Below are 16,920 nucleotides of genomic sequence, written 5' to 3'. Positions count from 1 at the left end.
GGGCACAGGATATGCAGTGCTCAGCGATGAGTTGGCCAGTCCCAGTGTTCACAACATCTGACATTCTGGAGAAGGTTAAAGCATTCTATTCTCCGGCAGAGACTGAATCTAGCAAAGAACAATTCTATAAAGGAGCACCAGGTGGTGCTGGTGACAGCCTGAGGATCAGGAAAGCCCGTCTCCTGGTGGATGCTGCAGGTGCAAGGCAATTGAAATGATTCCAGCTGAGGAGGAGAAAGAACAAAGAATAGGGGGAAAAAAAGCAAAAAAAGGAAAGTGGATTTGGCCCAAAAGATAGGACATCTACCTACCACATGGGAGGTCCAAGGTTCAAACCCAGGGCCTCCTGACCTGTGAGATGAGCTGGCCCATGCGCAGTGCTGATGTGTGCAAGGAGTGCTGTGCTGGGGTGCCCCCCACGTAGGGGAGCCCCACGTGCAAGGAGTGCCCCCCATAAGGAGAGCCACCCAGTGTCAAAAAAATGCAGCCTGCCCAGGAGTGGTGCTGCACACACAGAGAGCTGATCCAGCAAGATGACGCAACAAAAACGAGACACGGATTCCGGGTGCCACTGACACAAGCGGACACAGAAGAACACACAGCGAATGGACACAGAGAGCACACAACTGGGGAGGGGGGGCATGGAAGAGGGGAGAAATGAATAAAAAATAAATCTTAAAAAAAAAAAGAAAGAAAGCAAAAAGAGCCTAAGATACCTGTGGGACATCATCAGGCACAGGAATATTTGCATTATGGGAATCCCAGAAGGAGAGGAAAGAGAGAGTGGCAGAGGGAGTATTCAAGGATATAATGGCAGACAGCTTCCCAAATTTAATGAAAGACATGAATATACACATTCAAGGAGTCCAACAAAATCCAAACAGGATAAACTCAAGGAGAGTCATGTTCAGACACATGGTAGTCAAACTGTCAAATGCCAAGGACAAAGAAAGAGTTCTGAAAGCTGTGAGTAAAAAATGCATTGCATTATGTACAGGGGAATCCCAATAAGATTAAGTGCTGATTCCTAATCAGAAACCATGGAGGGATGAAAGCAGTAGCACAAAACATTTAAAGCACTGAAAGAAAGCAATTGCCAACCAAGAATTTTATATCTGGGGGAAACTGTCTTTCAAAATAGGGAGAGATTAAGACATTCTCAGATAAACAAAAGCTGAGGGAGTTCATCACCACTAGACCTGCCTAACAAGCAATGCCAAAGGGAATTCTTCAGACAGAAAAAAAAGGACACTAGATTGTGGATCAAAATGGCATAAAGAAATAAAGACCTCAGGTAAAGGTAACTGTATGGGTAATTATAAATGCCAGTGCTGTTGTATTTTTTTATTTGTAACTCCATTTTTCATTTCTTGCAGTCCTAAAATGCAAATGCATAAAAAGTAAAGAAAAACCTATAGTTTTGGACTTACAATGTATAAAATATAATTTGTAACAAGTACAACAAGAAGGTGAGGGAACAGAAAAGTATAGGAACAGTGTGTATGTATGCTAATGGAGTTAAATTAGTAAGCTAGTTAGGATGTTAAATTTAAGGCCCCTGGTAACCACAAACAAAATATATGAAAAGTTTATTCAGAAAGAAATGAAAAGTGACTCAAAATGATACAGTACAGGGAAGCAGATGTGGCTCAAGTGATTGGGCTTCTGCCTACCATATGGGAGGACCTGGGTTTGATCCCTGGGGCCTCCTGGTATGTAAAAAAAAAAGGCATGGCCGCATGGTGAGCCAGTGCCCATGCGAGTGCTCGCGTGGCGAGCTGAGTGCCTGTGCAAGTGAGTCATGCAGCAAGATGATGGCACAACAAAAGAGAAATGAAGGGGAGAATCAAGGCAAGGCGCAACAGAAACCAGGAACTGAGGTGGCACAAGTGCTGGGAACCTCTCTCCACATCAGAGGTCCCCAGGATCAAATCCCAGTGAATACCTAGAGGAGAAAAAACAAGACGAGAAGAGAAAAAGAGAAATAGATATAGAAGATCACAAAGTGAATGGACACAGACAGCAAAAAACAGCAGTGCAGGGGTGGGGGAAGGGGAAGGAAAAAACAAAAGTCTGAATCCTTTAAAAAAATGATACAATACAAAAAATCAAATAAATATGAAAGTAGGTATTAATGGAAGAACTGAGGGATCAAAAGACTTACCAAGACCAAATAGCAAAATGGCAGACAAAAGTCCTGCATTATCAGTGACTGCGTTAAATATAATGGAGAATTGATTATTTAAAACAAAATTTTAAAACTGTAGGGAAGCAGATGTAGCTCAGGGGTTGAGCACCTTTTCCCCATGTACAAGGTCCTGGGTTCAATCCCTGGTACCTCCTGAAAAAAGTGTAAATGGGTTAAACTCTACAATCAAAAGGAAGACATTGGCAGAATGAATAGAAAAGCATGACCCAACTGTATGCTGTGCACAAGAGACTTACCTTAAATTCAAAGACACAAGTAGGTTGAAAGTGAAAGAAATATTCCATACAAATAGTAACCAAATAGAGCTCAGATAACTATACTAATATCAGATAAAACATTTTAAAACATTTTAAGTCAGAAACTGTAATTAGGGAAGAGAAACTCACTATATCAGTGAGGTTTCAATGCTTTCCACTGTGGGGATAATCCCTGAGGGAGAGCACTCATACAGGTCAATCTGCAATGACTGGGAAAGGTGTTTTTCTTCTCCTCATCCTTCTCCTTCTTTGTCATTTTCATCATCTATTTTTGTTAGCTCCTGGCACTCAAGGAAAGCTCTACCTGAACACTAGCTAGATACAAGTTTAAGGAACAGGTGACTCAGGGTCTAAATTCCAGCAGCAACACATTAAAATATCAAATATCCAAGTTTCAACAGAAGGCAGTAAAGCATACAAAGAGTCAGGAAGCAATGTCCCAATCAAAGGAGAAGGTTAATGCTTCAGAAACCATCAATAAGGAGGACCAGACCTGGGACACACCAGAAAAAAAGACTTAAGAATGGCCCTAGGGAAGCAGACTTGGCCCAGTGTTTAGGGCGTCCATCTACCACATGGGAGGTCTGCGGTTCAAACCCCGGGCCTCCTTGACCTGTATGGAGCTGGCCCACGTGCAGTGCAGATGTGCGCAAGGAGTGCTGTGCCATGCAGGGCTGTCCCTGCGTAGGGGAGCCCCATGCACAAGGAGTGCACCCCGTAAGGAGAGCTGCCCAGCGCAAAAGAAAGTGCAGCCTGCCCAGGAATGGCACCGCACACACGGAGAGCTAACACAACAAGATGACGCAACAAAAAGAAACACAGATTCCCGTGCCGCTGACAACAACAGAAGTGGACAAAGAACATGCAGCAAATAGACAAGAGAACAGACAACTGGGGCGGGGGAGAAGGGGAGAGAAATAAATAAATCTTTAAAAAAAAAATGGCCCTAAATATGTTCAAAGGCTAGAGGAAAACATGGAAAAGAAACTAAAGGAAATTGGGAAAATGATAGAACACAAAGAGAATATCTATAGAGACATAGAAAGTACAAAAAGGAACCAAACAGGGCTGAAGACACAGTAACAGAAATTTAAAATTCCACAGCAGATTGGAATTGGCAGAAGAAAAAGTCAGAGAACTGAAGATAAGACAATTGAAATCATTTGGTCTGAGGAGCACAAGGAAGAAATGAAGAAAAATGAACAGTCTGAGAAACCTATGGGACATCATCAGGCACACCATATCAATATATGCATTGTGGGAGTCCGAGAAGGAGAAGGAAAGGGACAAAGAAGAAATAAAGAAAGGGACAGAGAGAATATTCAAAGAAATAAGGACTGAAAACTTCCAATTTAACAAAGGATATGAATATACACCCCAAGATGCTCAGTGAAGCCCAAACAGGATCAACACAAATACACCACACCATGACATATTATAATGAAACTGTTGAATGACAAAGATAAGGAGAGAATTCTGAAAGCACCAAGGGAAAAAGAAGGTGTCACATACAAGGGAGCCTCAATAAAATTAAGCACCAGTTTCTCAATGAAAACCATGGAGGCAAGACAGCAGTGGGATGACATATTTAAAATACTGAAGGCCAAAAATTGCCAACCAAGAACTCTGTATTTGCCAAAATATTCTTTCAAAACATGAAGGAAAGATTAAGACATTCCCTATAAACAGAAGCTGAGGGAGTTCATCACCACTAAAGTGACCCTACAAGACATGCTAAGGGAAGTTCTTTATGTTGAAAGGAAAGACAGTAGACAATAAATTGAAGATGCATGAAGAAATAAAGATCTCTGGTAAGAGTAATAACATGGGAAAATATAGAAGTACTTTTGTACTTTTGATTTGTAACTCCACAATTTACTCCTTACAGGATCTAAAAGGCAAATGCATAAAATTTAATGATGAATCAATGATTTTGTACTCGTAATGTGTAAGTACTTTGCAGCAAGAATTATATACATGTGGGGAACAGAGGAGTATAGGAACATAGTTTGTGTATACCATTGAAGTTAAGCTGGTTCAAATGAGATTGTTTTTAAATGTAGGATGTTAAATTTAAGTCCCATGGTAACTACAAAGAAAATATCAAAGATAATGCAATCTCAAAGAGACAGAATTAGAGTATAGGTTGCCAGGGGAATGGGGGGTAGGGGGAAGGGGAAGTAAATTCATAATGGGTGTGTGGAAAGATGGGAAAGTTTCATTGACGGAAACTGGTGAGGGAACTGCAATATTGTGAATGTGATTAATACCACTGAATGGTGAACTAGGGATTGATTGAGATGGGAAAGTTTATGTTGTGTATATGTTCCTGCAACTAAAAACAAACAAAGAGCAACTAAAGAGACAATGGCAAAGGCAATACATGACCCTGATGGAATCTAGCAAGGGAGGAGAAAGGCTTAAATGGACATTAGAACATGTGAAAGAATTACAATATAGACTGTAAGTGTCATATCAATGTTAAAGTTCTTGAACTTGACAGCTGCACCTAAGGTGGTTATGTAAGTGAATATCCTTGTTCTTAAGAAATATGCATGGCAGTGTTACATGTTCAGGGAGCAGGAGGTATACAACCTACTCTCAAGTGTTCAGAAGATAGATAGATAGATACTAGATAAATAGATTCATAGATACTTAGATTCACAGATAAAACAATAGGGCAAGTGTGTCAAAATGTTAAAATTGATGGGTTTGAGTATCTAGGAGGGTATAATATGTTGAAGTTCTCTGTATAGGGTTTGTATTATTTTGTAATTGTCATGTGAGTTTGAAAGTATTTCAGAGTAAAAAGTTTTTAAAAATTAAAAATCAGTAGCCTATTTTCAGCCCTGAAGAAACTAGAAAAGTAAGAACAATCTAAAACCAAAGTTAGTAGAAGGGAAGAAATAGTAACGATTAGAGCAGCAATAGGTGAAATAGAGAATAACGGTTTGCTTTTAAATTGCTAATTATTCCACCCCTTTGGTACTGTATATTGTATATATGAATTACTGTTATCTAAGACTCTTGTGAAGATAAGCTTAATAATTAGAAAAAAGAAAAGAAAAAGATAGGATGTAGAATTTTTCCAAATTAATATGTATTCTATATCTAACTTTTAAGCTCATCGCTATATTCCATTTTACTATTAAGGGAACCTGGCAATATATTGGGCTTCACTTTTCAGGAAGTTTTGGATCACAGAGAGGTTCAACAATGGCAGCAGAGAAATACTAGTGTGGGATGTTATTGACAGGGGACACATGGTTGGCAGGGAGTTCTACAGGGCATATATCCAGGGTATATAAAAATGTTTGGATATTTTCATAGTGGAAACAATTAAAAACAACAACTGAGTGAGTGCTGAGATCCTAACCAGGGGAGCTCTATCACAGGCTGTGCTGTGTCGCATTGTCTCTCCTCTCTGTCTCTTTTTGTTTCATCATTTTGCTGCACCAACTCTCCGTGTGGGTCAGCACTTTTGCGTGGGGTAGCACTCCTGCATAGGCAGCACTCCTGCATGGGGCAGCACTCTACGTGGGCCAGCTCTCCACTCAGGCCAGCTTGCCGTGCGGGCCAGCTTACCTTCACCAGGAGGTCCCCAGGTAGTGAATCCTGGACCTCCCATGTGGTAGACAGGAACCCAGCTGCTTGAGCCACATCCACTTCACTGTCTTTTTTTAAAAGATCAATAAAATCCACAAATCTTTAATAGACTGACAAAGAAAAAGAGAGAGGACACAAATAACCAAACTCAGGAACAAAAGTGGAGACATTACTACTGACCTTATAGAGGGAAAAAAAAAGGATTATAAGAGGGTTCTGTGAACAATTATATGCCAACAAATAAAAAAACCTAGATGAAATTGACAAATTTCTAGAAATGTACAAATTACCTAATCTGAAGGAAGAAGAAATAGAAAATATCAACAGACTTATAACAAGTAAAGAGATTGAATCAGTAATAAAAATTCTCCCCCAAAATAAAGTCCAAGACTGGATGACTTCACTTGCTAAATTCTACCAAACATATTTAAAAAAATATTTAACACCAATCCCTCTCAAACTCTTCCAATAATTATAGAAGAGGGAACACTTTCAAACTCATACTGTGAGGTCAATATCACCCTAATACCAAAGCCAGATAAAGATACTACAAGAAAAAAAGAAAATTACAGACCAGGGTTCCTTATGAATATAGATGCAAAAATCCTCAACAAAATACTGTTGAATCAAATTCAATGGTATATATATATATATATATATATATATATATATTTTAAGATTTATTTATTTATCTCCCCTCCACCCCCACCCCCACCCCAGTTGTCTGTTCTCTGTGTCTATTTGCTGCGTGTTCTTCGTCCGCTCTGTTGTTATCAGTGGCACGGGAATCTGTGTTTCTTTTTGTTGCGTCATCTTGTTGTGTCAACTCTCCATGTGTGTGATGCCATTCCTGGGCAGGCTGCACTTTCTTTCGCTCTGGGCAGCTCTCCTTATGGGGTGCACGGCTTGTGCGTGGGGCTCCCCTATGTGGGGGACACCCCTGCGTGGCATGGCGCTCCTTGCGCGCATGAGCACTGCGCGTGGGCCAGCTCCACATGGGTTAAGGAGGCCCGGGGTTTGAACCGCGGACCTCCCATGTTGTAGACGGATGCCCTAACCACTGGGCCAAGTCCGCTTCCCTCAATAGTGCAGTAAAACAATTATACACCATGACCAAATAGGATTTATTCCAGGAATGTAAAGATGGTTCAACCTAAGAAAATCAGTTGATATAATAAACTACATTAATATAAAGAAGGTTATAGAGAAAAAGAAACCCATATACATTGTTGGTGGGAATGTAAAATGGTGCAGCCACTGTGAAAAGCAGTATGGCAGTTCCTCAAAAAAGTTAAAAATATAGAATTGCCAAATGACTCAGCAGTTCCATTTCTAGGTATATACCTAAGGAAATTGAAAACAGGATCTCAAACAGATACTTGTACACTAGTGTTTATAGCAGCATTATTTACAGTAGCCAAAAGGGGGAGACAACCCAAGTGTCCATCAACAAATGAATAGATAAATAAAATATGGCACATACAGTGGAATATTATTTGGCTACGAGAAGGAATGAAGTTCTGAAACATGCTGCAATGTCAAAGAACTTTGAAAACATAGTCAAGGCACATTAGACAAGTATTGCATGCTATCACTTATAAGAGATTTCTACAAATAGCAAATCTGCAGAGACAGAAAGATTACCAGGTGCTGGAGTGAGGGGGAAAGAAGATTGTATGTTTGGTGGATATGGTGTATTTGTTTAAAAAAAAAAAATCTTAAAACTAAATGGGTTCATCTGAGAAACAGATGCTGCTTGTTTTCACAAGCATGATAGTGGAAAAACAATTGACTTGGCTTAAATGTTTTGTAAAAAATAAACTAAAAAATTATCCTTTGTCCTAGTAATCCCAATACTAGGTCAAAAATGGATTCCAATTTGGGGAAATTATCTGAACATAAGACAAAGTTTTATACATGAAAATATTAATCATAGCATATTTTTCAATAACAAAGTTAAGAAAAACTTTGTATTTACTAGTGAGCAAGTTAATGGTATGCCCATACGTTGGAATTCCTTGCAGCCATTTAAAAATGTTTCAACAAGGCTTTTTGTAAAGAATTTTGGTTCTGCCGTTAAGGGTGGCTCCTCAGTGTAGAGAAATGGCCTCACCAGCTCTTTGTGCTGCCTGCAGGCCCGGAGTGCTTCACTCGGTTCCCCGCGCAGCCCTGCTCCATCTTTATTGCTTTTGCACCCCTTCCATCTCTTTTGTTGCATTTGGTGTTGTCTCCAGATTTGGACAAAGATGAGGAGTGAGCCTCCAGAGGCTTTTTAAAAAAAAAGATTTATTTATTTATTTATGCCCCCCCCCATTGTCTGCTCTCTGCATCCACTCACAGTGTGTTCTTCTGTGTCTGCTATTTTCTCATTAAGCAGCTCCAGGAACCGATCCTGGGACCTTCCGGAGTGGGAGAGAGGTGGTCATTCTCTTGTGCCACCTCAGCTCCCTGATCTGTCGCATCTCTTATTATCTCTCTTCTGTGTGTCTTTTTGTTGCATCATCTTGCTGCTTCAGCTCTCTGCGTGGGCCAGCAATCCCGCACGGGGCAGCACTCTGCACAGGCCGGCATTCCGTGTGGGCCAGCTCGCCACACAGGCCCGCTTGCCTTCACCAGGAGGCCCTCGGTGTTGAACCCTGGACCTCCCATATGGTAGATGGGAGCCCAGTTGCTTGAGCCACATCGCTCCCCTCCAGAGGCTTTTGAGGAAGGGGCATGCCATTTTGCTGGTGCTGCTTGGCCTACTTGGCTTCAGGCATTGCTCATAATTAATGGCTTTCACTTTGCATATTTTATCTGTCACACTTGATACAACCAACAACCAACCGTACCTAGAATTTTAGACATTTTTTTTTAATGAAATTTTTTTGTCTTTTTTTTTTTAAGATACATAGATCACACAAAATGTTACATTAAAAATTTTAAGAGGGGCAGCAGACATGGTTCAACTGATAGAGCATCTGCCTACCATATGGAGGGTCCAGGGTTCAATACCCAGGGCCCCCTGACCCGTGTGATGAGCTGATCCATGTGCAGGGCTGCCACATGCAAGGAGTGCCGTGCCACACAGGGGCGCCCCTGCGTAGGCAAGGAGTGCATGTGCAAGGAGTGCACCCCGCAAGGAGCGCCGCCCCATGTGAAAAAAATGCAGTCTGCCCAGGAGTGGCGCCACACACATGGAGAGCTGATGCAGCAAGATGACGCAACAAAAAAGAGACACAGTTTTCCAGTGCCGCCTGATAATACAAGCGGATGCAGAAGAACACACAGCAAATGGACACAGAGAGCAGACAACGGGGGGGGGGGGGGGGGGGAGAAGGGAGAGAAATAAAAATAAATCTTTAACAAAATAAATATATATATAAAAGTTTCCATTATACCCCATTCCCCACCCTACCCCCCACTCCGCCCATATCAACAACCTCTTTCATCAGTGGGGCACATTCATTGCATTTGATGAGTACATTTTGGAGCACTGCTGAACCACATGGATTATAGTTTACACTCTCCCCCAGTCCATGCAGTGGGTTATGGCAGGATATATAATATCCTGTGTCTGTCCCCGCAATATCATTCAGGACAGCTCCAAGTCCTGAAAATGCCCCCATATCACATTTTTTCTTGAGGTCTTTGCACACTGGATTGTTGAGTGAGAAATCATAGACACTTTCACTTCAGATGACTTTGTTGTTTGGATCACTATTTAGCTGCTATTTTCCTGCTTCTGTGTTCCGGGTTCTTAGTTGGAAAGCACAAACCCACCCTGGTTTATTGGCTCAGAAAAGACTCTCTCCTCTAAGCTACTAAGAGGTTTCTAGAATTTCCAAGAAGACTGGAGAACTAGGTTCAGGGATGTGTAGCTGGAAACCTCTCCCAAACCTCTTTGCCTCGATTGCCTGATTCCAATTCTGGGATGAGGAGGAATCTGGGGGAGCTGAGGTCAGGTCCGTGCACCCTGGCTATGAGGGAGGTGGGGAAGCAAGGGCTTGGGTTTGCAGCAGCCTCTGTAGGTTCTGCTTCCTGCTTAACTAATAAGCTGGGTGATGGTGACTAATTTGTTAAGTAGGAAGAAAAAATAAGATTTCCACTCTCATCCACCCTTTTGGCTGCTCTACATCAGCATTTACTTTACTCTTCAACTTTATTTAATGTGTATATCTGCTCTATCATAATGCAACTCTCCCTCTTACAAAACATGCTTAATCTCTTCCCCAAAGAAGGGTGAACTAAAGCCTCATATCACTGTGCTCAGGCTTCTTGGTCACATTCATTTCTTGTATGGTGAAAATGTCTTCAAACATAAGACAAGTGTTCAAATGCTGGGTATTCTTTGTGGTGAAAAATAGTCTTGTACAATTAAAATGTATAAATGTGCATAAATCACATGGAAAAATGTGGCTGGGGAGATGCAGAGGTCACCGTTTAATGTGTGGGTGTCTGGCTGGCTGGCTAGGTGGGTAGATGGGTAGATGGGTAGGTGGCTGGATGGACGGACACAGGCACCGCCCACGAGCCTCACATGGCCAGTGCTAACGGTTGCTCACTTTGCGTTGGTCAGTGAATGAGGCCAGGAACTGGGACTCAGTCACCGTGTGGGCAGGGGCTGGGCACTTGGGAACTGGCCAGTGGGTGGATTCTGACCTAGCCTGTGAGCTCTCGCAGGCTGGAGCCCTGGTTTTTTCATCTCCGTCTCTCCAGTACCCAGCACCAGGCAGGCAATGAGCAATTCAATGACAAGGATCATTTCGCAGGCATTTATTAATCAGAAGGATTGGCAGACTCAGTCCAAGGTCCTAATTGCTTTCTGGAACATCTCTGCCTCCGTCAGGAATCCTGCACCTGCAAGGCACGCCTAGGGCCCTGGCTGCTCGAAGTACTTGTGGCAGGCAGACGTGAGCGCAGCCACGAACACGATGAACTCATTGAAGTCCACCTCCGCGTCTCCGTTGGCATCCAGGTCCTTAAGCAGTTTGTCCACGGCGTCCTTGTCTCTTCCGCTCTGGAGGAGGAAGAAGCCAAGGGTCAGCCATGCAGATGCCCAGTGCAGGCCTCGGGCTCGGCCAAGCCCCACTGCTGGCAGAGGGGATTCGCATCTGCTGACAGGCCAGCTCGGGGCCCGGGCCAGGAGACACACCCTATGCCGGGTGTCCGTGGAAAGAACGCGTGGGCCTACGGGATTCGTGAGCTGCCCTGGGAGGCAGAGGACACAGACCGAACTAACCTGCCATTTTTTTCTAGGCCAAAATTGCATTGCACACTGAAAGCTTCTCCTCTGCAGGAAGGAGAGTTTATTTTTATTTTTTGCAGGAGAGTGTTTTTTTATTATGTAATTGAGTGCATTTTAAGATTAGGGTTTTTTCCCAGCATCCACTCTACTCTCTGCCCAGAGGATTCACATGCATCACCTTATTCAACTCTTAGCATTAACCTTTCCTGAACACACATCTCCTGCTGGCACTGACTGCTGAGCCACTTTGATCCCCACGACCCCCAGGCAGGGAAGAAGTGGCACCCTCTGCTACACAGGAAGAAAATGAGGCCCCACAGGGAGAAGGGGAGATCTGAGGCTCCCACAGAGTCCCTGCCACCAAAAGCACCCAGCTCAGGAACCCCATGTCCCAGGTCTTCTCTGAGGGGCTGGGCTGTGGCCCTCACCATGGGTCCAAGCTGGGCCAGCACACAGGCCCGAGATGCACCAGCAGGGGCGCTGGCGAGCTGGCCCAGGACAGCGCGGGCGCCCTGGCTCCCAGGCCGCTGCGCCAAGAGGGCGCCACAGCGAAAAGTGGTTGGTTCACCCGGCATGCGGGTTGTCAGACCTTCATGCTTTATGCATGAAGATGTTGCTCAGAGCAGGATTTTTTACAAGCTAAAGTAAGGGGGGAAAACCGCAAATACGAGGGTAAACAAAGGGGGGTCTGCTGGAAAGCCGGAAGGCCTCAGCCACCCTATCCCGTGAATGACAAGCAGCCGCCGGCAGTCCCAGTGCCCGTGAGGCTGGGCTCGGCGCCGGGCACCCGGCTGCGTGCAGAGGTGTCAGAGGGACCCAGTCCACCTGGCACCCTCGCCCAGTGCTCGTGCACTTTGCGCCTTCAGAGGGCGAACAGAGAGCACAGAGGCCTGGGGCGGCGTTTGTGACTTTGCATTTTTCTCCCCAAACCCTTCCAGCTCTTTCCCCCACTCCAAATAGTAGCAGCATTCCAAGGGGCCCAAACAGCAAGCCTCTGCAGCGGTGGCAGAGCAACAGCTCATGTCCTAGACGCAGCAAGCCTCTGCAGCGCGTGACCGTGACCGAGCAACAGCTCCTGTCCTAGACGCAGAACCTGTTTTTCCAGAAGCCGGCTGTGGTGGCCTTTTTCCTCCAACTGCCTGATGACCCCTGTATCAGGAAACCTTTCCACCAGCGGATAATATCTGCCCGGCTACAAACAGCTGTTCCTTTAGGCGCTGTTTCGGATAAAAGTCACGCACATCCCCCTGTGCCTTGATACCGCTGGTCAGGCCTTGCGCCTTTGGCAACGCTCTGCATTCTGTAGAAGGCGGCTACCCTCAGGCGCCCCCAGAAGCCCCTTTCCCTCTGGCGCTAAGCGCGGACAAGCGAGCTCGGAAATGCCGTCTCTCCTCCAGTGGCCGAGGGTGAGGGCGCCACGCCAGCCCCTAGTAAACGCTGACTCTGTCCGAGTCTTTCTTTGGTCTGAGGTCTCCACCTCAGTTGGGTGGGAAGCTGTTGCTCGACACGGCTCCTTGCCATGCCTGGGACACCCGGGCTTCTTGAAACAGGTCCTCAGGTAACTCCATGGAACCCACGTTGGACAATCAGGGCCGAGCCATTGGTTCTCAAAGTGTGTTCCCTGGATCATCTACGTTGACCGTTGTCCCCCGCCCGCCCCCCACAAACCTCTTTGATCCAAACCCCCAAGGGTGGAGAATCGTATGTCCCTCTTTTCCTAAACGTGAACCTCCGGAAGAGACTCAGCAGCGCGCACCCCTGGCCTCAGAGCCCTCTCCTGGCCCACCCCCTGCAGCCTGCGGGCGCCCCACGGGGCGGGGATGGGAAGAGGCAGGGCGGGAGGGACTTACTATTCTGCAGCGCCTCGTATCTTTGAAGTGACACTTCAGGAGAGAAAGTTCAGTCTTCCATTTTCAAAAGTGAGTATCACAGACCCAAGGAGGGCAAGTGGGTAGAATCCAGGGGGCGCCGGAACAGGGGAAGGGAGTGGGGGGGTAGGAGGGAGGAAGGGGAGGAGGGAGAGGAGGGAGGAGGAAGAGGGGAGAAAGCAAAGGCGGGGGGAGCGGAGCGGGAGGGCCCTCTGTCCGGGCCTGCCAGGGGCCGCCCAGGGCAGGGGGCAGCCAGCCTGGGGGGGCTGCGGCTCCGGCAGAAGGGGCCAGCGTGGGGCTCCCCATCCCTGTTCCTGTCAATCCAGGGACACCAGGCAGCCAGGGCCCCGCTCTGTCCCTGCCGGAACCGAATCTCTCCTACTGGGAAAGGATCCTGGTCACTGACAAACTGGCCTCGATCTGTAGTTGCAAGGAACAGCCTGACCACGGATGGCCTCGCCATCCTTTGGGTGGGGGGCACCTGGTGCCTCCAAGCCCCTCCGCAGGCTGCTCTGCCCCCACCCCGGGGCTGGGACGTCCGACCCCTCTGTGGCTTGCCCGCCCAGCGGCGCGGCCGTCCCTGCGCCACGCCCGCCTGGGCACCCACCTTGAGGAAGCCCGGGAGCTCCTCCTCCAGCAGCGCCTTCAGCTCGCCCTTGGTCAGGCTCTGCTTGCTGCCCTCGCCGCCCGAGTGCCGCGCGAAGACGTCGATGATCATGCCGATGGCCGTCTCCAGTTCCGTCATGGTGCCGGGACCGTCCTCCCCAAGCCTGGGCGGGACTGCGGGAGGCCCCCGGGGCTTTATAAGCCGAGCCTCGCGTGGACCCAGAGGGAGGGGCCAAAGGGTGGGGAGGCGGCTCGGCTGCGCCACTTCCTGCCTGGGAAAAGGGCACTGTGGGGGCGGGCAGATAGCTGGAGGGGCTTCCTGGGGCAGGAATGTGGGCCTGCGCCCCTGTCCCTTAGCCGCCAGCGACCCGGGGGGGCAGGCAGGATGAGGGCTGAGGGCTGCTGGTAGGATGGCGCTCACGCGGTGCCCTGGAGGCGCTGGGAGATGGAGTTCCTGCCTCACCCTGCTCCCCAGATCCAAGGGCGCTCCCCTGAGCCTCTTGGGGAGTCGCCGTGCCTCCCGCCCTGCCTCTTGCCCGTGGGGCGCCCGCAGGCTGCAGGGGGTGTGCCAGGAGAGGGCTCTGAGGTCAGGGGACCTGGGTGCGAGCCGCTGAGCCTCTTCCGAGGGAGACAAGGTCCCTGGACCCCTAAGCATCAGCCTCAACCTAGATGGGGGGCCGGCACACATCCAGGGCCGCAGGGACATTCGGCTTCCCCTGGCCCGTGTCCCCTTTTCCCAAGTCTCCATCCATCCCCGCCTTGGCTGAGCAATTCCTCTTGAGATAAGATTCCAGGTAAAAGTTAATCACCCAAGGAAATCGGTGGCCAGGACCTTATCAGGCAGGGGACTGTGCAGCACTCCCAAGGCTGTTTGCCAACTTTCAGTTTTCACCTGCGTTGGAGGAAGCTCCCTGCCCGGAGGAACTCATCTTGGCCACCCCGAGCCCAGGCCCCTGTCTGCAAGGATGGGTGATGGCCCAAGGGTCCCCGGCAACGCCCTGCTCAGAGGTAGAGTGCCCCATCTTCCAAGAGAGGCCTGTGCTCCAAGGAGAGGCCCCTGGATGGGTGGGCGAAGGCCGGGAGGCGGGCGCGGGCCGAGCTGCCGCCCCCGCGGTGGCCTTTGCCCCAGTGGGCCCGCCCGCGCTGCTGGGGTGGCGGGTGGAGGCAGGCGCAGGCGGGCGCCCAGGCCAGGCCCGCCGGGGAAGGGCATGGCGGGGCCGGGGGGCAGGGATCCCGTCCACTGCGGACCTCCTGGGTGACTGCTGGACAGTCGCCATCTCCCCCAGCCTCAGCGTCCCGGCCCCAGGCACCGCGTGACGCCCAGATGCCACCACGCACCTACGAGCCCCACCCGTTAGAAAGCTCTGCAGCAAGCTTGGTTACGACCGTGTGTTCGTTGCAAAGGTTTTATTTCACACTTGTCGCAAAAGCCCAAGCAGGCCCACTCAGCCATGTCTCTCCTGGCAGAGGCCTTTGTAGAGATTAAAAAACAAAAAACACCCCAAAAACAAGTGACTAGAAATCCTGGTTACAGCGAACGCTTAAAGGAAGGAACGCTGTTGACCTGCCCAGCAGCCGTCAGCTGACAGCCGGGGCGGGTCCTGGGTCCCCAGACCAGGTTGTAACCCTATTCAAAACCGGACAGAAATTGCTTACGCGTTTATCTGGAAAGCGAGTTTCTTCCCAAAAGCGGATTGTGAATTGCAGCACACCACAAAAAGCCTTTCTGCCCGCGGCCAGGCTGGGGCCCTCTCCTCCCGCCCTCCAGCCTGGCCCTGCGGCCGCCGCAGCCGCTTGAGAACCTGGGCTGGTTCTGTCCTTTCCTTGGTGCCATGGCGTGGAGGGGGCTGGGGAGGCCCGGCCCCCGCTGGCCCCCGCTGGCTCCCGCGGGGACACTGCCTCCGGCCCCCGGGGGGCTGATGTCCTGTCCCGGCTCTGGAGGCCAGCAGCCCCAAGTCCAGGCGTGGCAGGGCTGCGCCCCTCTGGGGCTCCAGGGGGCTCCCTTCCGGGCTTTCCAGCGCCCAGGGGCTGCCGGCAGCCGTCACCCCCTGGGGCTCGCGGGTGGGTCCCCCCAGCCTCAGCCTCCGGGGCTCATGGCCGTCTTCCCCCATGTGCCCATGTCCTCTTAGGAGGACACCAGGCACTTTGGATGAAGGGTCCACCCCACCAGTAGGGTCTCCTTTTCACTAATTCCATCTGCAACGACACTATTTCCAAACAAGGTCACATTCCGAGGTCCTGGGGACCAGGGCGTCAACAGTCTCTTGGGGGACACGATTCAGCCCGAGACAGATGCAGGTCTGGGAACAAGACTGATTTGGGAAAGAAAAGCTCTTCTGCCTCGGCACAAATCCACCGATTGAAGCTCCCCGTCCCCGAACTGGTGCTGCTGCACAGGAAGGAGGGGACCGGAGAAGAGGAGGATGTGGCGATCTTTGCCCTCTGCCCCGCCTCGGGGGCTCCTCAGCAGAGCCGACCTCAGGGCTCTGAGTGCCTGCCAGACAAAGAGCTGGAAAGTCGGGTTCCTATGCTTGAACCAGGGTAGGAGGAGCCCCTGACCGAGCCACCAAGGCGCAGGGACGATGGGGACACGGAGCCGCCTGCGCTGGGGAGGCCACCCGCATGCGAGCGAGAGGGGCAGGTGGTGCTCCTGCGAGCCCGGCCAGCGGGGGGCAGGAAGGTTCTGGAAAGCCCCAGGCGTGTGGTGCAGGGGGCCAGCGCGACCCGCATGTCCCCTACGTCGGGTCCATCGAGGCGCTTTGAGAGGAACGGTGACACTCGGCCAGTGTGGCCGACGGGCCCTCGCATGTGGCCCCAGGCCCCGCACCCAGGCCTGGGAACCAGCAGCCGCAGCTGCCCCAGCCCCTGCCCGGCGCCCGGGGGTGCTTCCTGGGCAAGACTCAGACCTGGTGCCAGGGGTCCCCGGCCAGAGTGGGGTGGCACATGCTAGTCGGCTGGGGGAGGCAGGAGTGGCAGTGGGGGGCAGGAGGAAGGCGTCCCCACTGTCCGTGTGGAGCACCCGGCGTGCACGGGGCCTCGGAGGTCGAGCGGCCTCTGGAGAGGGTGGGCTTGGAGGGGACGCAACAGGCCCTAGGAAGCAAAGGCACGGCCACACGGGAACAGCACTGGGGGGTGACGGGGCTTTGT

General features: G+C 49.5%; 1 protein-coding gene across 1 annotated transcript; it reads right to left on the bottom strand.

Moving 5' to 3' along the window:
• Window positions 1-10,812: 10,812 nt before the first annotated feature.
• Window positions 10,813-13,995, bottom strand: S100P (S100 calcium binding protein P). The gene is made up of 2 exons (XM_004465202.5): window positions 13,775-13,995; window positions 10,813-11,071 (listed from the first exon to the last, which is right to left on the bottom strand). The coding sequence occupies exons 1-2, from the start codon at window positions 13,910-13,912 to the stop codon at window positions 10,925-10,927; spliced, it is 285 nt and encodes a 94-aa protein (XP_004465259.1). The 5' UTR covers window positions 13,913-13,995; the 3' UTR covers window positions 10,813-10,924.
• Between the last annotated feature and the right edge of the window lie 2,925 nt (window positions 13,996-16,920).

This window comes from Dasypus novemcinctus, chromosome 1, assembly GCF_030445035.2.
Source record: "Dasypus novemcinctus isolate mDasNov1 chromosome 1, mDasNov1.1.hap2, whole genome shotgun sequence".
Lineage (NCBI taxonomy): Eukaryota > Metazoa > Chordata > Mammalia > Cingulata > Dasypodidae > Dasypus > Dasypus novemcinctus.
Note: the sequence above shows the minus strand (reverse complement) of the source record. Positions and strands in the feature narration are given on the sequence as shown.